This window comes from Eschrichtius robustus, chromosome 3, assembly GCF_028021215.1.
Source record: "Eschrichtius robustus isolate mEscRob2 chromosome 3, mEscRob2.pri, whole genome shotgun sequence".
In the NCBI taxonomy this organism is placed as follows: Eukaryota; Metazoa; Chordata; class Mammalia; order Artiodactyla; family Eschrichtiidae; genus Eschrichtius; species Eschrichtius robustus.
In genome coordinates, this window is record NC_090826.1 from 164,861,151 (window position 1) to 164,887,325 (window position 26,175).

General features: G+C 33.4%; 1 protein-coding gene across 7 annotated transcripts in view; it reads left to right on the forward strand.

The window, feature by feature from the left end:
* CDC42BPA (CDC42 binding protein kinase alpha) overlaps window positions 1-26,175 on the forward strand; it is a 320,607-nt gene that overhangs the window by 193,435 nt on the left and 100,997 nt on the right. For 5 of the 7 annotated variants that reach the window (XM_068541725.1, XM_068541720.1, XM_068541719.1 and 2 more), the window contains exons 12-14: window positions 3,606-3,739; window positions 13,377-13,619; window positions 13,870-13,980. In XM_068541725.1, the coding sequence (XP_068397826.1) occupies window positions 3,606-3,739; window positions 13,377-13,619; window positions 13,870-13,980 (488 nt within the window). The remainder of the gene's footprint in view (window positions 1-3,605; window positions 3,740-13,376; window positions 13,620-13,869; window positions 13,981-26,175) is intronic. The other 2 variants (XM_068541722.1, XM_068541723.1) reach the window with 1 other exon arrangement.

The following is a 26,175-nucleotide window of genomic DNA, read 5'->3' on the forward strand; positions in this document are numbered from 1 at the left end:
ACCCGCTAGCCCCTGGCATCCACCATTCTACTTTCTGTTTCTTAGAACTTGACTACTCTAGGAACCTCATATAAATGGAATCATAAAATATTTGTCCTTTTGTGACTGACTTATTTCGCTTAGTGTAGTGTATTCAAGGTTCATCCATGTTATAGCATGTGTCAGAATTTCCTACCTTAATAAAATATTCCTCAGTATGTATATACCATATTTTGTTTATCCATTTATTTATAAATGGACTCTTGGGTTGCTTCCACCTTTTGTTTATTGTGAATAAAACTGCTATGAACATGACTGTACAAATATCTGTTCAAGTCCCTGCTTTCTCTTCTTTTGGGTATATAATAAGAAGTGGAATTCCTGAATTGTATGGTAATTCTGTGTTTAATTTTTTAGGAATTGCCATACAGTGCCTCAAGGGTTATGGTTTGCACCTCTGTGTACTGTCTGTGTCTCTCCAACTCTACACTGAAACCACCCTTTCTCTGTCTCCCTCTGTCCCCTTTCTCTCTCTTTCAGTCTCTGTCTCTTTCCCTCTCACACACACACAAACACACACACAATACTGTCCTACAGTATGTAAGTAAAGGAGAAAAATAGTGAATGGAGAGGAAGATAATAGGGGAATCTGTTTTCCTTCATCATGGTTAGAAGTAAAATCTCTTCACATCAGAAGAGTTATGGATTATTTGAGAAATAAGACCATAACGGAAAAGCTGTGACACTGCTCTTGTGTATCAGAGAGAGAGGTGCTTTGATTGTTCTGTCAACCTCCTTCTGACTCTAGCTTCAGTCCCTCTGCAGTTTATCAGTGTTCCGCTGTGAGTGCCACTTTAGTCATGCCCTTCTCTTAATTCCTATATCATCCATATAACCTGCCACACAATTCGTATTTGATTTTCTGCTTTATGATTTAAAGAGTGTTACTCTTGTCTTCCTATCTCCTTCAAAACAGAGACCGTATTTTATATTTCTCTTATATACCACACAGTGCAAAGAAAATTCCTGTGTATTGTGCCCTCATTAAATCCTTATTACTAACAGATTGAGTTTGAGGATTCTACTAGCAGCAGTGAGTTAAGAACCATTTTGTTGCTATGAGCTAAGCTCACTTCCCTAGTACTGCTTTTCTATTTAATCACTAAAATAGTTTTTTAATAACTTCATCTAAATGTTTTGGCTAGTCATGTTGCCATATATTTAATAGACATTTTTGATAGTCTTTGAGGATTTCTTTCAAAATTTTAATCGAATTTACTTTTGTTGTAGTGAAAGTGAAGGCTCTTCTGCCTGAGCCATTTTATAGTAGTTGGCCAAAGTTCAATACATTCTGAATTTTTCTTGATTTGGGGTTTTTATCTTTGGGGGATACAAAATTCTGTGTATTCCAAATTACAAGTGCTATATTTTTCTCCATATTAGAGGGTTTTATAAGTAATTGGCTGGGTTTGTCTTCTCCAACTTCTTTATCCAGTACATTTCCTCATGTACGTCTCATAATTTACCTGTTGTTGTTGTCTAAATGAATATTTTGAGTTTTTTAGTCATTTTTAAAGTGTCTGAAATATGAGTCATGAAAATCTGACATGTATTTTGTATTATCTGCTTAACAACTCCATGGCAAAGCTGCCAACATGAAATGGCTGGGATAAAACTAAAATTTAACCTATATTGAAATAAAACAATAAAAACATCCTTAAAGACTGTTGAAGCTATCACATTTAATACATTTTGCTGTAAACTTTATATGATGCAGACATTTTATGAAATATTGACACTTTTTTTGTTTCTAACAGAGCAGTTTAGATAAATGGATGACTCAATAATTTGCAAAAAGTTTTAACATGCTAGGGAAGAACTTTTCAAAGTAGAAGAAAGGAAGTGAGCATTCTCAGAAGGCATTACTAAATGTACCATGTTACTACTCTAGATTGATATACCTTAACCATAAAATTTGATTAAAATGACCCCAGAAATCAGCTGTGTCACATACTAAATTTTGACTCCAAGTTATTAGAAATAACAAACTAAATTATACCTACTTTACAAATCATTGAAATCGTAAAAATGCTGAAAAGTTAAAATAACAACAAAAAAAATTTAAACATGTTTAAAAGAAAAATTAGTATAAACAGAAATATTCCCACATGAAATGCTGAAATTTGAGAAAATGATAAAATGTAATTTTCTGACTGTGAGACTAAATACCCTGTGATCCTTAAGATTAAACATCCATTGATATGTTTTATTGTTCTTCAAGGAAAACACTTAATACATACTATTAAGACAAAATGAAAACTAATCAAATGCAACTTTGCAGATATTTTCAAAATTGCTAAAAACTAATACCTAAGATAAATAAGCTTTTAATAAATCTGTAAGTTTAGGGCACTGCATATTAGTAAATTATTTTATTTAAGGAATCTAGAACCAGTTAGTGTGTAATACATGGATACATTTAAGTTATTTCTTGACTACAGGACTTGTCTATACAAATGAAATGCTCTTTTCAATAGAACTAATGTATTATAAACACTTCTTCATTTATTGAAAGCATCATACTCAACAGTGTGCAATGCTCTGTGCATTTGTTCCCAGCCTTTAATTTGCAAATGAGCCACCTGAGGATCTTGTTAAAATACAGATTCTGATTCTTTAGGTCTGGGGTGGGGCCTGAGATTCTGCATTTCTGACAAGCTCCCAGAGGATGCTAATGCTACTTCTCTGGGGATGACACTCAGAGTAACAAGGCTGTAAAGAATAGAAAATATCCAGAACAAAATTAACAATGAATGTGTTAGATTTCTCTGTTTTCACTGGCTTCAATTCTTTAATTTGCTAATTTACTTTTGATGCCAGGGATATTTCATATCAATTTATTAAATTTTATTTAAGCATATGTTAAGATTAATTATTTTATTTTATTTTATAATAACTCTTCTGAACTTATAATGTTAAACATCATTTAATTACATTACTTTTTAAGTTGGAGAGGTTGATGTAAGACTGGCGGGCTGTAGTTAGCTCTGATACTCATTTAGCAATGTGACCTTAGGCAAGTTACTCAACTCCCTGAGCCTATTTCAAATATTTGCTTTTAGAAATCAGAGTTTATTCTTCAAATCACCACTAGTGAAACCAGATGGGGTGATCTGGAACCACAACGTTAGAAGTAAAACCATCATACAATAATTTGAGTAGTATCAGCAGAAGAATGCTAACTAACAGTAGAGGAAAACTTATCTATTTTGTTTGATTGGTCGTGTTCTTTTTTGTTAGTTTTAAGTTTTTAATTGGTTCTGAAGATACTGTTTTTTGGAATTATGGTCTTTTTTTTCCTAATAGATATGCAGGCATTTTTGCACATAAGTTCTGTGCAAAAACTTTGCACTTAAAATTTGTTCTTCATCCTGGCATTACCTATTCACCATCTTTACAGTGAACTGATAAGCACTTAATTTTCATGAGTCAGTGGCATGTGGTGTTGATAAGCTGAATACCAATTTCAAAATACTTTATTTTTTATAACTTAGTTGCTTTAAACCTTGGTTTTCAGTATTTATTTTTATGCAAATAGTAAAAGAAACATTGTTTCCTGTTTTTAGAATCAAGTCACTTGGAACAGCAACTTGAAGAAGCTAATTCTGTGAGGCGAGAACTAGATGATGCTTTTAGACAAATCAAGGCTTATGAAAAACAAATCAAAACATTACAACAAGAAAGGGAAGAATTAAATAAGGTAAAAATACATAGATAGATTGTTAAAGCCTTTTCTGAATTCTTAATCTTGTTTAATTTGTATATTGAAAGCATTCATAAGGAATTACAATAATATATAGTATACTTTGTAAAAAGATGGTTTAAAAATTTAAGAATTATTTTGGTGTATGACATTTGATGAATGGCTAGTTATGAAGAAACTTCTAAATTTTCGAGGCTTCAAAGTTCAGAATCTTTTGTTCTTTTAGAGAGTTAATAATCAAAGGACTTGATTGAAAGTAAATGTTATTGTAAAAGAAATATTATGAAGAAGTGAGAGAATAGTAAAAATCTGTTTATTGTCTATGGAAAAATGAAAAATACAGGCATATTTTCATTGTGACTTGCTAATATGAACGTTCTTTAAAGATTATGATAGAAAATTTCTTTAGTTCTTTAATCATTTTTTTAGATGTCAGTTTATCTTTCAAAGCATGGATGAATAAGCTGAAGTTACTTTCATGAGAACTTTGTGAACATGTAAATATTACTATAAACATCAACAAAATTAATTAATAGCTAGGACACAGTAACACAGTCCAATAGGATATATAATATTCGAGCACTAGAGAAAAATACTTTACTTAAGTGATATGCTGTGTGTACTTTGCATTTCATTAATAAATTTTAGAATGTTGGAATTAATACTAGCCAATGCAAAAAAGAAATGAGTGCTTTATGGCATAGTATAAATTGTATTCAATGGTGTTGTATATAATTCATTGATAAAACAGATGAAGTCCTTCTGGGGAAGACTTATAAGTCTTGCTGCCCATAAAGAAATGGAGGTAATTAAAAATAAAACAAATAACCTTTTGCCGATGAAGCTAATCAAAAAGATTAACAGAGAAAGCTATGAAGGTCAAAGTGAATGAGATTAGTATATTTTTACTTTTTTCTTGATGTGCTTTCAAGCAGTGTTTTGTATAGATTCATTTATATTCATGGTCAATTTAATAATATTTGGAATTTATAACAGAGGTCCTATTTGTTTTAATAATATTATATTAATGGTTACTGTTATGTATTTAAAGGTAGGATTACTCAAACAAACTTGGTTAACATAATAAGGATGAGCATCTGATATCTAGATTTATAGTAACAGGTACTTGGCCAATTTTTAATAAGTTTTAATATTAAAAATCCTTTCAGTATATTTTGAGAAGAGGGTAGTGCTGAAATGAAACACGTCATATTGATAAAGAATTTTAAATGATTTGCCTGATATCCTACAGGCAGCAGATATTCTTTTTAAGATTCTTTTCATTTGATGCATATAAAAAAATAAACGTAACATTATATAAGTTTTGACGCAAATAATAAAATGAACCTAACATCCAACTTAAGAAATAGAGCATTACCTATTTTGTGACATAGCCCTGGGTAGTCATTTCCTATTCCTTTCTCATCACTTCCCTGACAATAGTAATCACTGTTCTGAATTTTATGTTAATCATTCCCTTACTTAAAAAATTTTTATCACATATTAGTGTATCTCTAAACAGTATACTAGTGTTGGCTTTTTTTGAGCTTTGTAAAATGGTATATGCAATCTTTTGCAATTTGCTTTTTTCACTCAAGATTGTTTCTAAGATTCGTCTATATAGCCGTTGCTCATTCATTTAGTTGCTATAAAATACACCATTATGTCAACACCCACAATTTGCTTATCTAATTTTTTGCAGACATTTAGGTTGCTTATAATTAATAGCTACTATAAATGATGCTGCTGTGATCATTCTTGAACATATATCCAGACACAAACACGAATAGAATAATTGGGTCATATGCGATGGAAATACTGTATTTTTTATGATGATGTCAAAGCATTTTCCACTGCTTGTACCAATTTATGCTCCTACCAGTAGTGTACAGGAGTTTTTATATTCAACAGTACTTCATATTACTAGATATATTATTTTTGGCCAACCTAATCTAAGTTGACATTTTAGGTCTAAAATGATGTTTTAGTATGGTCTTAATCTGCATTCTCTAATTACTAATGACGCTGAGTATCCTCACACATGTCCATTTATCATTTATATTTCTTCTTTTGTGAAATACTTCTTAATATACTTTATACATTTTTCTGTTGGGTTGTTTGTCTTTTCCTTATTGGTTTGTAAGAATTTTCTGGACATGCTAATCTTTTATCAATTATGTATGTTACAGATATCTCCCAGCTAGTGGCTTGTCTTTTCATTTTGTTTATGGGAGCTTTTGACTAACAAAAGTTTTTCGTCTTAATGTAGTCAAATTCATCAATCTACATTTTTATGATTATTGCATTTGCTGGCTTATGTAAGAAATCTGAGGTAAAAAACAATTCTCCTAAATTTTTATCTTGAAGTTTTTAAGTTTGGTTTTCATATTTAAATTTTTAATGCATCAGAAATTTATTTTTGTGCATCATATGAAATAAGGATCCAATTTCACTTTTTCCCATATGGCTAGCCAGTTGTTCATTTACTAAATAGGCCCTCCTTCCCTTAGTGATGTGCAGTGTCACCTCTGTCAGATATTAAATTTCCACTTATGCATTGGGTCTATATCTCAACTCTCTATTCCTTGAAAACTGTGATGGGATTTTGATTAAAATTGCATTAAATCCATAGAGCAATTTCAGGAGAATTGACATCATTATAACATTGAGTCTTTACATTCTTATCCATGTTTATTAATATCATTCTAAATGCACACAAGATTTCAAGAGCAAGGAAAGATTATTACGATTTACATTCAGAAAAGCAAAACAAAACAAAAACCACGTGGCTTTCCTGTATGCCCCTTCTTACCCTTTAGGGCAACACAATGAGAGCTGGTTGGATAAAACCGTACACATATGGAGGCTGTATGGTAGAGAAAGAGCCCTGAAATAGTGAATCAGGGTGTTTACAGAGAGGAGAGAGGCAGATGCTTCCTGCTTCCCCTCTATCTCTACCCACCTTTCTGCGGGTCTCCCTGGAAACCTAAAGAGAAGGATCTAAGACCCTTCGGAATATAAATAAGTCACTCCGGTGGAAAGATGTGTCCAAGTCTCCAGCTCTATAAAGAGATTAACTCCTTGGTACAGGCTCTTATCTCTCTCTCCAACCCTCCTTGAAATGTAAACACAAAAGTCCAGGAGTTAAATCTCTTTGGAGTTTTCTCACTACGTATCTAAATTAGTCATAAATTACTTTACAAGGCTTGCTTTTAACCCATGTTCCAAGTTTCAGTAAAATTTGCTTAGAAAGGCCTAACTGTACAAAAACATAAAATTATTTTCTCTGCAGTCCCACAGTCTTTTTATCCACAAACATGGTATATCTCTCTGTATCTTTAAAGTATTTTAAAATGTTTCTCCATAAAATTCTATACAGGTCTTGTTTGCCTTTCCTTTAATTTATGATTGTAAGTTTTCATATTTTAAATGGTACCTTTAAAATTATACTTTCTTACTGATTCTGTTTTAGCAACATTGCTAAACTCTTATTAATTGTAATATATTTGAGATTCTTTAAGGTTTTATGAAATGACAGGTTTTTTTCTTTGTCTTTTGATTTTTATTTTTTTTTTTAATTTCTTTCCTTGTCTTACTGTATAAGCTAGGACCTCAAATACAACATTCAGTAGAAGTGATGATAGCAGGCATCCTTATCTTATTCCTGATTTCTAAGAAAATAATAATGTTTTCTGTAAGTTTTAGGTAAATACTTTTTATCAGGTTAAGAAAATTATCTTCTATTCCTATTTTGCTAATCGTTTTTATTAAAAATGGGTATTGACTTTATTAAATGTGGTTTTTTTGCACAGTATTGCAAAAAATTTCTAGAAATTTGTTAATATCTATTGATGGAATTATGTGATTGTTCTCCTTTAATAAATTGGTTTGGGGCTTCTGTGGTGGCACAGTGGTTAAGAATCCGCCTGCCAATGCAGAGGACACGGGTTCGAGCCCTGGCCCGGGAAGATCCCACATGCCGCGGAGCAACTAAGCCCGTGCGCCACAACTGCTGAGCCTGTGCTCTAGAGCCCGTGAGCCACAGCTACTGAAGCCTAGAGCCTAGAGCCCGTGCTCCGCAACAAGAGAAGCCACCGCAATGAGAAGCCCACGCACCTCAATGAAGAGTAGCCCCCGCTCGCCTCGACTAGAGAAAGCCCACGCCCAGCAACAAAGACCCAACTCAGCCAAAAATAAATAAAAATAAATTGGTTTGATGACTTACATTTATAAACTTTTTCTAACGTTAAACCGTTTTTACTTTTCTGGGTTAAAACTGAATTGCCCATGTATTGTCTCCTAAATATTAATATGATAATATAGGTAACAGTTACGTTGCATCTGTTCTAATAGTACTGCTTTAAGTGCTTTACATTTATTAGCTCATTTAATCTTTTAAAGAACCCTGTGATTTAAGTATTAGTAGTAGCAGCAGCGGCAGCAGCAGCAGCGGTAGTAGTAGTGTTTTTATTTTATAAATGGTGAGATCCCACACAGAGAAGTTAGGTACATTTGCTCAAGATCATAGGGCTAGAAAGTGGGGGAACTGGAATTTCAACACAGGGAGTTGAGTTCCAGAGTTCATGTTTACCCACTTCAAATATCACTGACCTGATTTGCTAATGTCTTTGGGTTTTTTAAGGATTTTTTATTTGTTTTCTTCAATGAGATTGGCTTTTTCTTTTTTTTTCCTCTTTCTGGACTTTTTCTTTCTCTCTCTTTTTTTTTTTTTTTCCTTTGGTATCAAGATTATACTGGTCTTATAGAGTTAGCTGAGTAGCACTGCCTCTTTTTCTGTTCTCTAGAAAAGTTTGTATAAGAAGAATGTTTTGTTCCTTGAAACACATTGGAGGAATCATCTGTAAAACCATCTGAGTCTGGAGACTTTTTCCGACTGGGGGGATGGGGAATTTTTGTTAGCTATTGGTTTAGTTACTTTAATTGTTATAGGACTACTTAGGCATTCTATTTCTTCTTGAAACAGTTTTGCTAAATTTATTTTTATAGGAATTTGTTCATTAAGTTGAAAAATTTGTTGGCATAAAATTTTTCATTGCATCCTTTTACCTTTTTTGATTTCTCCTAGATTTGTAGTTATAACCTCTCCTTCTTTCTTCATATTATTTCTTTGTGCATTTATTCTTGTTCCCTTGTTTGACCTCACCAGATATTTAGTGAGATCAAAGAACAAGCTTTTGGCTTTGTTGATCTTCATTATTCTCATGTTTCCTTTTCATTAATTTATGTTCTTTATTATCATCATATTATCATATTGGGGGAAGCGGTTAATGCATTGTTCTCTCTAACCTTTTATGTGGAATTTCACTGAATTTCAACTTTTTTTTAGTTTCAGTATAAGTATTTCAGGCTATAAATTTCCCCCTGTGTATATACAATACCGTTTTACTGCATCCCCAAGTTTTAGTCTTTACTAAACATTTTTATTGTTTTGTGTATTTAAAATTTTTTTGGTTCTAAATATTTTAATACCCTTTATGATTTTTCTCCTTGATCTGTGAGTTATTATGGAATTTAGCCTTATTATCTTTTATTTCTATCTTAATGGTAATATTATTAAAGAACTTGATCTGTATGATATCTGTTCTTTGAAATCTTCTGAGAATTACTGCATGATCTAGACCTTTTCATTTTTAAATATTCAATATATGCTTAAGAAGAATGTGTTTCCCAATGTCGGATGCAAGCTTCCAAATATACATGAAGGTTATTAATTGAGCTTTTCAAATCTTCTTTATATTCACTATTTTTTTAACTGCTTGGTTTATCTATTAATGATTGAGAAATTGGATTTTCTCATGATGATGTATTCACCAGTTTTTCTGTGAAGTTCTAGCAATTTTTTTTCTAATATATTTTGAGTCTATCTTATGGAATGCACAAAAATTTAGAGTGGAATTTCTTTCTAGTGAATAGAATTTTATCATTGCTATAATAATGCTTTTTCTATTTAAGTCTAGATTTTGTATCATAATTTGGTATAACAAACTGCATTTAACTGGTGAACTTATTCCTTTTGTACTTATTTTGATTACTAATCTATATGGACATGTTTCTACCACTTTTTGTTTTCTGTTTGTCATGCATTTTCTATGCTTATCTTTATCTGCTTTCTCACTCTTTCTTTTTTTCTAATTGGAGTATAGTTGATTTACAATGTTGTATTACTTAGTGCTGTACAGCAAAGTGAATCAGTTATACGTATACACATATCCACTCTTTTTTAGATTCTTTTCCCATATAGGTCATTAGAGAGCATTGACCAGAGTTCCCTGTGCTATACAGTAGGTCCTTATTAGTTTTCTGTTTTATATATAGTAGTGTGTGCATGTCAGTCCCAGTCTCCCACTTATCCCTCCCCACTTCTCCGCTGGTAACCATAAGATTGTTTTCTACATCTGTAACTCTGTTTCTGTTTTGTAACTAAGTGCATTTCTACCATTGTTTTAGATTCCACATATAAACAATATCATATGACATGTCCTTCTCTGTCTGACTTACTTCGCTTAGTATGACAGTCTCTGGGTCCACCCATGTTGCTACAAATGGCATTATTTCATTCTTTTTATGGCTGAGTTTGCTCTTTTTTTTAATTGTGGCAAAATATATATAACATAAAATTTACTATCCTGATCATTTTTATGTTTATAATTGAGTAGTGTAAGGTACATCACATTGTTGTGAAACCAACCTCCAGAATTCTTTTCATCTTGAAAATTTTTTTCTTGATTTTTAATCGAGGTTTTTGTTTTCTTGTTCTCATTTTGCTCACTACTCATTCTAGCAGTTTCTAGTAGTATTGAATTTTTTGTATATTTAACAAAGTCTAAATTTAATACCTTTTTTTAAAATTTAATATTGGGTTGGCCAAAAAGTGCCTTCGGTTTTTAAGTAAAAATAAAAGAGTTATTTTTCATTTTCACCAAGAACTTAATTGAACAACGTATTCACCCTTTTATCCCACTACCTTCTGCCATTTTTCAGGCAACTTCATAATTCCATCTTCCCAAAACTTTTTATCTTTTTGAGCAAAGAACTGTTCCAGGTGCCTTTTACAGTCTTCCAGGGAACTGAAATTTTTTCCATTAAGAGAATTTTGTGAGGACTGAAATAAATGAAATCTGAAGGTGCAATGTCTCGTGAATACGGCAGATGAATTAGACTTCCCAGCCAAGCTGTAACAGTTTTTGCCTGGTCATCAAAGAAACATGTGGTCTTGTGTTACCCTGATGGAAGGTTATGCGGTTTCTGTTGACTAATTCCGGATGTTTTTCGTTGAGTGCTGCTTTCAGTTGGTCTAATGGGAGCAGTACTTGTTGGAATTAATTGTTTGGTTTTCTGGAAGGAGCTCATAATAGAGGACTCCCTTCCAATCCCACCATATACACAACATCACCTTCTTTGGATGAAGCCCATTCTTTGGTGTGGTTGGTGGTGGTTCATGTCACTTGCCCCACGATCTCTTCTTTTCCACATTGTTGTACAGCATCCACTTTTCATCGCTCATCACAATTTGCTTTAAAAACTGTATGTTTTCATTATGTTTAAGTAGAGAATCGCATGCAGAAATACGGTCAAGAAGGTTTTTTTTGCTTAACTTATGTGGAACCCAAACATCAAAGCAATTCACATAACCAAGCTGGTGCAAATGATTTTCAACGCTTGATTTGGATATTTTGAGTATGTCGGCTATCTCCCGTGTGGTATAACATTGATTGTTCTCAATTAATGTCTCAATTTGATCACTATCAACTTCAACTGTTCTACCTGACTGTGGAGCATCGTCCAGCAAGAAATCTCCAGCATGAAACCTCGCAAACCACTTTTGACACGTTCAATCAATCACAGCACCTTCTCCATACACTGCACAAATCTTTCTTTTGTGTTTCAGTTGAGTTTTTACCTTTCTTGAAATAATAAAGCATAATATGCTGAAAATGTTGCTTTTTTCTTCCATCTTCAGTATTAAAATGGCTACACAAAAATTCACCAGTTTTGATAAGTTTTTTTTTAACTGTATACTGTTACGACAGGTGTCACAAGAAAATCTAACAAAATTGTTTGGAATGAAGTTAAAGACAACTAAGCGCTACTAGAGCCATCTTACGGGAAAAACAGAATGAACCTTTTGGCCAACCTAGTATCTTAAACTGTTGCTCCCAAACACTTTGAGGACCTTTAACTCTATTGCTTCTTCCCAACTACTGTGCTTTTTTGGACCAATATGTTAGTTATGTCCTTTTTGTTTACTGTACAAATGAGACAATAATACAGTCTTATACACAAGTTTGCTTACATTCATATTTGTGTTTACCAATTTCTTAGCCCTCCACTTCTCTTTCATTAGACCTTCCTTCTAAAATCATTTTTCATTTTCCTGAAATAAATATTTAGAGGTTCCTTTAAGTTCAGATCTGGTTGTGGTAAGCTCTGTCAATTTGTGTTTGTATGAATCTCATTATTTTTTAGCCTCATACTTCAAAAGTAATTTTTCTGTGTGTACAATTTTAATTATTATCTCTTTAAAAATATGTCCTCCTGTTACTATTGTTACTTCTTAGATGTCTGCTCTAATTATCTTATTTTTTCCTTTTTGAGGATGGGGAATAGGTGATTTGTGTTTTTTCCCCTCTGACTTCTTTTTTTTTTAATTTTTATTTAATGTTATATATTTTATTTTTTAGTTTCTGGGTTTGAGTTTCTTCATATTTTTCTTCATAAAGGTAGAGCTTTCTATATTGGTGGATTCATGTTTTTAATGTTAATACTTACATTTTTTCATTTCTAAATGCTCTATACAATGTTTTGTAAACAGTTTTTCGTAGTCTTTTTGCCTCATCATTTTAAATAGTCTTTTGTCATTTTCCTATTTTTATGATTTCCTTTTATTCAAACATTACATGTATAGCAATCTTATCAGTATCTGATAGTTCTAATATCCAAATACCATTGGGGTTTATTTTTATTGTCTATAATGTTTGCTTGTGGTTGTTTGTCCTTTGGGTGTTTGGGAAATCTATGGTTGTGAGCTCGTATTTGTATGCTCTTAAAAAAAAAAAAAAAACATAGATATCATTGAGACTCTTTTCCTCAAAGAAGGTTTGCATTTCCTTTTGCTGGGAGGCAGGTGGTTCTCCTGACCCAAGTCTACTTCAGCTCCTTCTAAGTTTCTCACTTTAATTAGCTTTTCTCTTTGCTGCTGGCCCAAGAGTTAGTCTCCACATCAAATACAACCCTTGTTTTTATCATTTGTAATCATTTGATATAATTTTTAAAAATCTCACAGATATCCATTAAATTTCACAAGATCTTTATCTTTACCATTGTATCTTGTATTCCTATACCTTTATTTATTTATTTATTTATTTATTGAAAGTAAGGTACTGGAAGGTTAAATCAGTTGTTCCTTTGCAGTTAGCATGTTAGCATAAGGAATTGAGAATATGGACAGAGCACCGTGCTCCTAGTATCTGTTCAAAAGTAGTTCATTTCTTTTAATTTTGTTCTGAGGTGAATAATTTTGGCTCTTCTTGACTTCATGATAAATATTTTGATGGCCAAATTTGGTCCCTAGGTTGCAGAATTGGTAACTTATATTCTTTCTACAAAACTGTAGGAACTAGTCCAGGCTAGTGAGCGATTAAAAAACCAATCCAAAGAGCTGAAAGACGCACACTGTCAGAGGAAACTGGCCATGCAGGAATTCATGGAGATCAATGAGCGGCTAACAGAATTGCACACCCAAAAACAGAAACTTGCTCGCCATGTCCGAGATAAGGAAGAAGAGGTGGACCTGGTGATGCAAAAAGTTGAAAGCTTAAGGCAAGAACTGCGCAGAACAGAAAGAGCCAAAACAGAGGTTAGTAGTCAGGCAAATTTGTAGTGCCCATGGGGTAGTGATTAAAGCTGCTTTTTCAGACTAGTGAAATAATATATATTTCATTCTTTAATTTTTGAAAAGTTTTTTCTTTTTAGTTTGGTAATATGATTTAATATGAATTTCAACATTTGAGTTATCTATCTATTGCAAGGTAAATTCCCATGGGGAAACATTTTATTGGAGAAACAGTTATAACCATGAAATCTGCTTTTTTCATTTTATTTTAAAGCTGGAAGTTCGTACAGAAGCTGTAGCTGCTGAAGCATCTAAAGACAGGAAATTGCGCGAACAGAGCGAGCACTATTCTAAGCAACTGGAAAATGAATTAGAGGGACTGAAGGTATCGTTTGATTTCATATTTATGAAGTTGAATTAATTTTCTCCTCTTTCTGCTTAACAGGACTATGTTATGTTCTCTTTTTGGTGTAGAGTAAAAACTAGCTATCCTTCAAACATAGTATTCTTAATTCTCATTCTTATCAATAGGAAGCTGGTATAGACTTCTTAATCACGCTGTAAGGAAAGGGAAGGCTGTATTTAGTGGGGAGAAGAAATCTTTCAGGAAGGAGTTAAAATATTTATGAAGGGCTGCATACCTTGACAAGATATATTGGTAATCTCATGGGAGGCATGGTTAGATGTCCAGATCCTCTGTCTTGTTAAGTGACTTAGGAGAGGCTCAGAGGTAGCTTTGCAGATACTTCTGTTAAGTGGGATGAGATAATAATTGGCCTGGATTTAAACATCTCAGCAGAAGTGCTTAGCAAGGGAAATCTTTGTGCCAGCTCTAGAGTTGGACTATCTGGTTTTAAAGCCTAGCCTCATCAGTTACCAGCTGTGTAATGCTGGACAAAACATTTAATCTCTTTGGACCTTAATTTCTCATTTGTAAAACCCTATCTCATTGGTTTCATGTAAGGAGTACATGTACATGTATGTAAGCTGCCGTATCGTAAGTGGTCAGTAACTATTAGCTATAATAATAATATTATATATGTCAAAGTGAGAGAATTAGGATTAATTGATGTCATATTTCTATAACACTAAATAATAATCTAATATGATGTCTGCCTTTTCTTGACTCTACCCTTTGCATATCCCGAGTCCTCTGCATTGTCTGCCAGCCACCACCTCCACACGCTCCTTGCGTGCCTAGTCTAGTATCTTATTCATCCAGCAAATATAAGAATGAAGTCGAATGTCATCTCAGGAAGTCTAAATATTCCTTATTCTCTGCTGCTATAGAATTTTGTTAATAACTTTACAATAGCTCTTATTATAATTATTTATTCACAAAATATCTCCCCACCTAAACTGTGACTTAGCTTATTGAGAACATAGACTGGTATATTATTTGTTTTGTTTTGATTAATCATGATTGCACAGTCTTGGTTAGCTTTCCAAAATAGAGATGTTTCTTCTATAAATAATCTATGCTTCTAGAGCAGGATTAGTGTATAGAAGTCATTACATTACCGTCTCAAATAACTTTCAGTCAGGGACTACTTTGTTTCCAGCACTATCTTAGGTGATTTTGGTAAACAAAAGAATCACAAAGTGCAAACTGGAGGAAATCTTAGAGATTATTTGCATTTGAGGAAAGCAAAACTCAGATGAGTTTAGGATTTTATAGTCTTAAATGATAGGGTACAATTTAAACCCAGGTTTTCTAATTCTCAGTACCATTCTGTCCACTAGTTTGATTTTTATTTTCTTCTGTAAGAAACACTGCTCATTGAAAACTTGAGTCACATGTGTTTACCTACATGTTAGACACTCATAATCTCTTGCATCATTTACAGATTTGGGAAATTTGGGATAATAATAAAACTACCCAATAAATTAGTTAATGCATTTAAAATGCTTAGCCCATGGCCTGGCACAAAGTAAAGGCTCAATAACTGTTAGCTATTATTATTATCATACTATCATTTCTTTAGGATATTTTCTAAAAGTGGAATTTCTTGATTTAAAGGTATACACATGTAAATTTTGAAACTTATTTTGGCCCCTTTAAAAGGTTGTAGGAATCTTTACTTCATTAAGAATACTCTTCAATAGAATTGAAGAGAAAAAAAGTTCTTGAATATAAGTTAGAAACTTTAATACCCCACTTCCAAAAATGGATAGAACATATAGACAGAAGATAAATAAGCATATAGATGTCTTGATCAACAATATAACCAACTAGAACTAACAGATACATATATAGAACCCTCCACCCAACAACAGCAGAATACATATTCTTCTCAAGTGCAATTGATACATTCTCCAGGATAGACCAGATGTTAGACCACAAAATAAATCTCAATAAATGTAAAAAGATTGAGATCACACAAAGTATCTACTCCAATCACAATGGAATGAAGCTAGAAATCAATAGCATAAGGAAAACTGGAATGTTAAAAAAAATGTGGAAATGAAATAAGACACTCTTAACCGACCAGTGGGTCAATGAAGAAATCACAAGGCAAATTAGAAAATACCTATAGATTAATCAAATGAAAATACTACATGGGATGCAATGGAGGCAGTGCTCAGAGGCAAATTTATAGCTGTAAATGCCTATATTAAAAAGGAAGAAAGATCTCAAATCAGTAACCTAACTTTATATCTTACAGAACTAGAAAAAAGGAGCAAAGGAAACAAAGCTAGCAGATGGAAGGAAATAATAAGGATTAGAGCAGTGTTCAATAAAATGAGAACAGAATAATAATAATAAAGGGAATGAAACCAAAGTTGATTCTTTGAGAGATCAACAAAATTGACAAACCTTTAGCTAGACTGACAGAGAGAGGGAGGAAGGGAAGAAACAAATAACTAACATCAGAAATGAAAGTGGATATTAATACCTATCATCAGAAAGCAAAAGGATTATAAAAGAATACTATAAACAACTCTATATCAACAAAATAAATAATCTAGATGAAATGGACAGATCAAGAAGCACACAAATTACCTAAATGCAAGACAAAATAGAAAGTCTCAACAGACTTACAACAGGCAAAGAGATTGAATTGGTAATAAGAAACCTCCTGACAAAGTAAAGCCCAGGACCGGATGGCTTCACTAGTGAACTGAACCAAACTTTTAAGGAAGAATTAACACCAATTCCTCTTAAACTCTTCCACAGAATACAAGAATAGGGAACACTTCCTAACTCATTCCATAAGGCCAGCATTGCCGTAATACCAAAGCCATATGAATAATATCACAAGAAAAGGAAATTACAGACCAGTATTCCTAACAAATATAGACGTATGAATTCTTAACAAAACACCAGCAAACCAAATCCAAAGCCATATTAAAAGGATTATAAACCATGGCAAAGTGGGGTTTATCCCAGGAATGCAAGGGTGGTTGAATGTAAGAAAATAAATCAATGTAATACATCACATTAAAAGAACCAAAGGGAGGGGGGAACCACATGATCATCTTAATTGATACGCATAAGTCATTTCACAAAATTCAACATCCTTTCATGATAAAAACTCTCAGAAAACTAGAAACAGAAGGGAATATACTCAACATGATCAAAGGCATTTATGAAAAACCCATAGCTAACATCATACTTAATGGTGAATGACTGAAAATTTTTTCCCTGAGTTTAGGAATGAGACAAGGATGCCCATTTTCACCACTGCAATTAACATTATGCTGGCAGTTCTAGCCAAAGGAATTAGATAAGAAAAGGAAATAGAAGGCATCCAAACTGGAAAAGAAGAAGTAAAACTATCTCTATTTTCAGATCACAGGATCCTATATTTAAACACTCCAAAGAATGCTACCAGTTTCCAATCCAGTATATAAGAACTTCAGAAGTCACCACTTTGTTCTAACAACAAGTAAAAAGCTGAACAAATTGAAAAATCAACAACTCTTCTTAGATCTGTAAGGGAAGTAATATCACAGAGCCAACTGCTGTCCTCCAGACTGGAGAGAGTGACAGGCAAATAGAGAGAATCACAACTTATGAGATCAGGAACCCTTGTAGGAAATCAGTACCAGTGTAGGGAGACCTGAACTGTTATTGAAAAATTGCTAGAGGCTCAGTGTGGACAAGTTTGAGAGATAAAAACTCCAGGGGAGCCTCATCACTGGGGAGCCCTGACAGTTTCATCAGTTTTACATCCTGGAGCTCTACCAGGTTTTCACAGTGAATATCAGAGAAAAATCCCCTTGTACTAACAATAGGAGTAACAATTTTGAATTCTTCAATTTTGATTCTTCAACCAGAATCTAACTTGCTGGGGTTTTATCAGACCTAACTGACTTGAGGGAAGGGAAATATTCAGCCCCAGCCCACTCTAGTCACCCTGTCAAAACAGGTAAGTGGGGGAGAAAAACTGACAAGGTTGTCTTAAGTTCACAGTCCAGAAGCACAGGCTCAGTAACATACTGATATCCAATCTTAGGACTATAGAACGCTTCCCCTCCCCCCACAGCTTGCGACCACATTACTAATAGCCTATTTACAGCAGTTCCTTTTACCCAGTACATCATGTTCACCTATCAACAAAAAATTACAAGACATGCTGAAAGGCAAAAAACACAGAATAGAGCAAACATCACAACCAGACTCAGGGATGTTGAAATTATCAGGCCAGGAATTGAAAACAACTGTGATTGATATGCTAAGGACTTTAATGAAAAAGTAGAAAGCATGGAAAAATAAATGGGCAATGTAAGCAGAGAGATGTAAATTCTAAGAAAGAACCAAAAAGAAATGCTAGACATGAAAAATATTGTAACAGAATGAAGAATGCCCTTTATGAGCTTATTAGTACACTGGATACAGCTGAAGAAAGAATCTCTGAGCTTGAGGATATCAAAATAGGACTGCCAAAACTGAAAAGCAAAGAGAAAAAAGTGAAAAAACAGAAAAGAATATCCAAGTATTGTGGAACATTTACAAAAGTTGTACCATACGTATAATGGGAACACTAAAAGGTGAACAGAGAAAGGAACAGAAGAACCATTTGAAACAATAATGACTGAAAATTTCCCCCAAATTAATGTCAGACACTAAACCACAGATCCAGGAAGCTCAAAGAACACCAAACAGGATAAATACCCAAAAAATTACACCTAGACATGCCATTTTCAAACTATAGATAAAGATAAAAATCCTGAAAGCAGTCAGAGGTAAAAAAATACCTTACCTGTAGAAAATATAAGGTAAGAATTACATTTGACTTTTCCTCAGACCCATGCAAACAAGAAGAGAGTGGAGTGAAATATTTAAAGTGTTGAGAAAAAAAACCTACCCACCTAGAATTGTGTACTTTGAGAAATTATCTTTCAAAAGTGAAGGAGAAATAAAGACTTTCTGAGACAAAGATTTGAGGGAATTTGTTGCCAGTAAACCTTCCATGCAAGAAATGTTAAAAGAAGTTCTCCAGAGAGAAGGAAAATGATATAGGTCAGAAACTCAGATCTACATAAAGAAAGAAAGAGCATCAGAGAAGGAATACATGAAGGTAAAATAAATAAAAGCTTTTATTTTTCTTATTCTTAATCTAATAGATGAAATGTTCAAAATAATAGCAACAATGTATTCAATTATACTTATATATATGCTTATGTCTGATTACATGTATATATAAATATGCTTATGTATGCTTATGTATAACTGAAATGAATGACAGCAATTATACAAGGGATAGGAGGCAGGAATTAGGATTATTTCATTTTATGGTACTTGCACTATTCATGAAGTGGTAGAGTGTTATTTGAAACTGGACTTGGATTGGTTATAAATGGGTATTGCAAACTGTAGAATGGCCACTTAAAAAAGGAGTTCAACTGATATGCTCAGAATGGGGAGAAAATTGGATCATATAAAATGCTTAATTAAAACCACAAAAGACAGGGACTTCCCTGGCAGTTCTGTGGTTGAGACTATGTGCTTCAAATGCAGGGGGCATGGGTTCAATCCCTGGTCAGGGACTGAGATCCCGCATGCCGCACGGCGTGGCCAAAAACAAGGGGAAAAAAACCCTGCAAAAGACAGAAAAGGTATGGAAGACAAAAATAGATACAAAGAAAGGAGCAATAAATAGAAAGCAGTAGCAAATATAATAGATATTAATCAAAAAACATCAACAATCATTTAGGATGTCAGTGGTCTTAAGTATACCAATTACAAAACAGATTATGTCAGATTGGATCAAAAAACAGTATCTAACTATATGTTGTCTAAAAAGCCCACTTTAGGTGTAGAGGCACATATAGTTGTTCCTCAGTATCCATGGGGCGTTGGTTCCATGCCCTCTCCGCACCCCATGGATACCAAAATCTGCACATGCTCAATTCCCTTATATAAAATGGTGTAGTACAGTCAGCCCTCCGTATCCATGGATGCAGAATTTGTGGATACAGACGCCAAGTGTCTAGATTAAGAGTACAGGCATACCTTGTTTTATTGTGCTTTGCTGTATTGTACTTTGCAGATATTACAAATTGAAGGTTTGTGGCAACCTGCATCAAGCAAGTCTGTCAGCACCATTTTTCCAATAGCGTTTGTTCACTTCATGATTTTATGTCACATTTTGGTAATTCTCACAGTATTTCAAATTTCTTCATTATTATATTTGTTGTGGTGATCTGTGATTATTGATCTTTGATGTTACTATTGCAAGAAGATTGCAACTCGCTAAAGGCTCAGATGATGGTTAGCATTTTTAGCAATAAATTATTTTTAAAATTAAGGTGTGTACATTTTTTTAGACATAACGCTATTGCACAGTTAATAAACTGAGTATAGTGTGAATACAACCTTTATATGCACTGGGAAATCAAAAAATTCATGTGACGCACCTTATTGCAATATTCGCCTTTTTGCAGTAGTCTGGAACTGAACCCACAATATCCCCAAGGTATGCCTGTAAGTGGATGGAGAAAGATAGCCCATGATAACACTTATCAAAAGAAAGTGGAAGTAGCTATATTAATTTCAGACAGGGTGGAATTTGGAGTAAGGAAAGTTTTTGGAAGTAAAGAAGGGCATTGCTGTTCACCAAGAAGATGTAGCATACTTAATGTGTATGCGTGTAACAACATAGCATCAAAATGCATGAGGCAAAAACCGACAGAAGTGCAGAGAAAAAGAGATGAATTCACTGTCATAGTTGGGAACTTCAGCACCCCTTTATCAGAAATGGACAGATCCAGCAGGCAAAAAAATCAGTAAGGACATAGTTGAACTCAACATCCATCATCAATCAAACGGATGTAGGGACATCTATATACTGCTTCACCCAACAACAGCAGAATACACATTCTTCTCAAGCTTACATGGAACATCCACCAAGATAGACCACATTCTGGGCCATAAGACAAACCTTAAGAAATCCTTAACAAATTTAAAAGAACAGGAATCATACATTGTCTGCTCTCAGACCACAGTGGAATTAGACTAGATGTCAGTAACAAAAAGATAGCTGGAAATTCCAAAATACTTGGAATTAAGGCACCACCCTTATAAAAAACACATAAGCCAAAGAAAATGTCTCATGAGAAACTTAAAAATATTTTGAACTAAATGAAAAGGAAAACACAAGTTGTCAAAATTTGTCAGATACAGTGAAAGCAGTGCTTAGAGGGAAACTTGTGGCATTGAATGCATATATTAGAAAAGAAGAAAGATCTAAGATTAATCGTTTTAGCTTCCACCTTAGAATACTAGAAAGAGAAGAGCAAATTAAATCTAAAGTAAACAGAAGAAAAATAATAATAATTAGAGCAGAAATCCATCAAATTGAAAACAGGAAACCAGTAGAGAAAAATCATTGAAACCAAAGCTTATTCTTTAAAAAGATCAATGAGGGCTTCCCTGGTGGCGCAGTGGTTGAGAATCTGCCTGCCAATGCAGGGGACACGGGTTCGAACCCTGGTCTGGGAAGATCCCACATGCTGTGGAGCAACTGGGCCCGTGAGCCACAACTACTGAGCCTGCGCGTCTGGAGCCTGTGCTCCGCAACAAGAGAGGCCGTGATAGTGAGAGGCCCGCGCACCGCAATGAAGAGTGGCCCCCGCTTGCCGCAACTAGAGAAAGCCCTCGCACAGAAACGAAGACCCAACACAGCTAAAAATAAATAAATTAATTAATTAAAAAGAAAAAAAAAGAAAACATTAAAAAGATCAATGAAATCGATGAGCCTCTATCCAGGCTAATTAAGAAAAAAAGGGGTCCCTTTATCTATTTTTGAAAGAAATCATATTCACAAGTTTTCTAGTATGAAACTGTTCTTACATTCTGGTAATCAGTTGCTCATATAAATAACTGAATTTCAATACAGCAGTGGATTTCAAATGTTAACTTCTTATTAACAATTTTTACTGTTAAATGTATCAATATATTGAGATGAGTCTGGTTTTATTATTTGGTGTTTTGATCAGGTTTTGTTTCAGGCTTATCTTAATTTTATATAAAGTAGAGTAAAGCTTTCTTTTTTTCTCTGTGCTCATAGAAATAAACTCTTCCTTGAAATCTGAAAAAATTCTCTTGTAACACATTCTTTGTTACTACATAGTAGCTTCTCAGTGCTTTATTTTATTGTTGATTTGAGACAATTTGGTCACTTATATTTTTCCAGTAAAAATGTCTTTCAAACAGATTTTCAAACTTACAAGTTTGAATACCTTATATAAATTTAATAATTCCCTTGGAAACTTGAAAAGAAGGGGAATTACCTATCAATATAGTTTATATTATTTCATATATTTATAATTACCTTCACACTATAATTCTTTTAAAATTTTTCTTCTCTTTTCTGTGGTAAATATTTTTGCACAGAATATGCTTAATCTGTGTTTTGCCTGCTGTACTCTCTGCTATATCTTTAAACCTTTGATTGTAAAGTAAAACACAAATACAAAGAAAAACAGAAAAGAGAGACAGGACGCTACTAATATCAGAAATGAAAGGCAGGACATCAGTATGCAACCCATGTACATGAAAAGGCTAATAAAGGAATACTATGAACAATTAATTCTTTGCCTACAAATTTGATAACCTAGATGAAATGGACCAATTCCTTCAAAGACACAGCTCCCATAACTAACCAAGGAGAAATAAATAATCTGAAACGGCTCTGTCTGTTAAAGAAATTGAATCAATAATTAATAATCTTCCAGAACAGAAAGCACCAGGCCCAGATGTATTCACTGGTGAATTCTACCAGACATTTAAGGAAGAAATCATGACAATTCTCTACAGTTGCTTTCAGAAGATAGAAATAGAGGAAATACTTCTTAACTCATTCTATGATGCAAGAATTATGCTAATACCAAAACCAGACAAAGACTTTACAAGAAAAGAATGCTACAGACCAATGTAGAAAGCCTCATAGACATAGGTGCAAAAGTCCTCAAAAAATATTAACAAATTGAATCCAACAATATATAAAAAGAATTATACACCACAACCAAATGGGATTTCATCCCATGTACACAAGGCTGGTTCAGCATTTGGAAGTCAATTAATGTAATGCATCATTGATGTGATAAAAAGCACATGACTGTATCAGTAGATACAGAAAAAGCATCTGACAAACTCTAATGCTCATTCATGATAAAAACTCAGTAAACTAGGAATAGAGGGGAACTTCCTAAACTTGATAAAGAATACCTATCAAAAAACCTAAAGTAACATCATACTTAATGGCGAGAATCTTGAAGCTTTTTCATTCAGATCAAGAACAAAGCAAGGATTTTTCCTCTCACTACTGCTTTTCAACATCATGCTGTATGTCTTAGCTAATGCAATAAGACAAGAAAACAAAAAAGAAGTATACAGATTGGGAAAGATGACATAAAACTGTCTTGGTTAGCAGATGATATGATTGTCTATGTAGAGAATCAAAAAAATTAACAAAAAAACTCCTGGAACTAGTAAGGCATTTATAGCAAGACTGCAGGTACAAGATTAATACACAAAAGTCAGTCACTTTGGTTGGTATGGTCAGTCATACCAACCATGAATAAGTGGAATTTGAAATTTAAAACTCAGTACTATTAACATTAGCACCCACAAAAATGACATATTGAAGTATAAATATACCAAAATATGCATAAGATCTGTATGGGGGAAACTATAAAACTCTGATGAAAGAAATCAAAGAAGAACTAAGTATATGGAGAGACATTCCATGTTCATGGGTAGGAAGACTCCGTATTAGGTATCTTATAAGATGTCAGTTCTTCCCATCTTCAACTACAGATTTAATGCAGTACAAGTCAGAATTGCAGCAACTTCTTTTGTGGGTATCAACAAACTAAGCCTAAAGTTTATATGGAGAGGCGAAGACCCGAATGGCCAACACAACAGTGAAGGAAAAAAACATAGCTGGAATACTGACTTCAAGACTTATATAAAACTGCAACAATCAAGACAGTATGGTATTGGCAAGAGCCTATACAGATAAATCATCTTTGACAAGAAAGCAAAGACAATACAATGGAGCAAAGATGTACTTTTTAACAAATAGTGTTAGAAGAACTAGACATCAATGCAAAAAAAAAAAAGAAAATTGAATCTAGACACAGAACTTACACCCTTCACAAAAATTAACTCAAAATGGATCACAGACCTAGATGTAAAACACAAAACTATTAACACTCCTAGACGATAACGTAGGAGAAACCTAGATAATCTTTGGTATGGTGATGACTTTTTACTTTCAGCACCAAAGGCACAATCCATGAAATAAAGAATTACTATGCTAGATCTCACTGAAATTGAAATTTTCTGGACTATGAAAGTCACGGCCAAGAATGAAAAGACGAGGCACAGACTGCAGGAAAATGCAGACATATGTGAGACAAAACTGTTATCCAAATATTCAAAGAATTCTTAAAACTCAATAAGAAAACAAACAACCGCAGGGTTGCACGATCAACATATAGTAATTAGTTGTGTTCCTTATGTCAGCAATGAACAATCCACAATGAAATTAAGAAAGCAATTATAGTTACAATAGCATCTAAAAGAATGCCTTGGAATAAAATTAACCAAGAATGTTGTGCACTGAAAATTATAAAACATTGCTGAAAGAAATTAAAGGTTCCCTAAAATAAAGAAAAGATATCCCATGTTTATGAATAAGAAGACTTAGTATTGTTCAGATGTAGTTTTACCAAAAGTGATGTACAGGTTCAATTTGATCCCTATTATCAACAGCCCCTTTTGCAGAAATGGAAAATATGAGCCTCAAATTCATGTGGAATTGCCCCAAATAGCCAAAAAGCTTGAAAAAGAAGGCCAAAGTTAGAAGACCCACACTTCCCAATTTCAAAACTTATTACAAAATCACAGTAATAAAAAGAATATGACACTGGCATAAGAATATAGACCACTGGGATAGAATTAAGAGTCCAGAAATAAACTCACGTATCTATAGCCACAATTGATTTTTGACATAGGTACACATAAGTACTAAATCTGTTCAGTATGGAAAGAATAGTTCCTTCAACTCATGTGCCAGACAGCTGGATTTCTGCATGCAAACAAATGAATTTGGACCCCTACCTTACACCATATTAAAAAATTAACTCAAAATGGATCAACAACTTACATGTAAGAGCTACAACCATAAAACTCTTAGAAGAAAACATTGGGGTAAATCTTCATGACCTTGGGTTTGGAAGTAGATTCTTAAGTCACAGAAAGCATAAGCAACAAAACAAAAAATGGATAAATTAGACTTCATCTTAATAAAAACTTATTTGTATTGCATCAAAGGACATTTTTAAGAAAATGAAAAGATAACCTAAAGAATGGAAGAAATCATTTGTAAATCAAATATCTGATAAGGGTTTGATATCCAGAATTTATAACGAACTCCTACAACTTAACAGAAAAGATAAACTGCCCAATCAAAAAATGGGCAATAACTTGCATACACATTTCTCCAAAGAAGATATATTAGTAGCCAATAAGCACATGAAAAGATGTTCAGCATCATTAATTATTAGGGAAATGAAGTTAAAACCACAAGATACCACTTCATACCTACTAAGATGGCTAAAATTAAAAACAAAAGCAAAATAAGTGCTCGCAGGAATGTGAAAACAATTGGTGATTCCTCAATAAAAGTAAACGTAGAATTACCATATGACCGAGTAATTCAACTCCTAGTTATATACCCAAAAGAATTGTAAGCAGGGACTTCAAACAGACTCTTGTACACCAGTGTTCATTAAAACATTAGTAAAATGGCCAAAAAGGTATAAACAACCCAAGTGTTCATCAACAGATAAACAAAATGTGGCAAGTACATATAATGGAATATTATTCAACCATAAATGGGGTGAAGGTCTGATACATCCTGCAACATGGATGAATATTGAGAACATTATGCTAAGTGAAAGAAGCTAGACAAAAGGGGACAAATATTATATGATTCTACTTATATGAAATATCTAGAATAGGCAAATTCATTGAGATAGAAAGTGGAATAGAGATTACCAGGGGCAGGGTAGAGGGGGTAATGGGGTGTTTATTCCTTAATGGTTACAGAATTCTCTTTGAGAA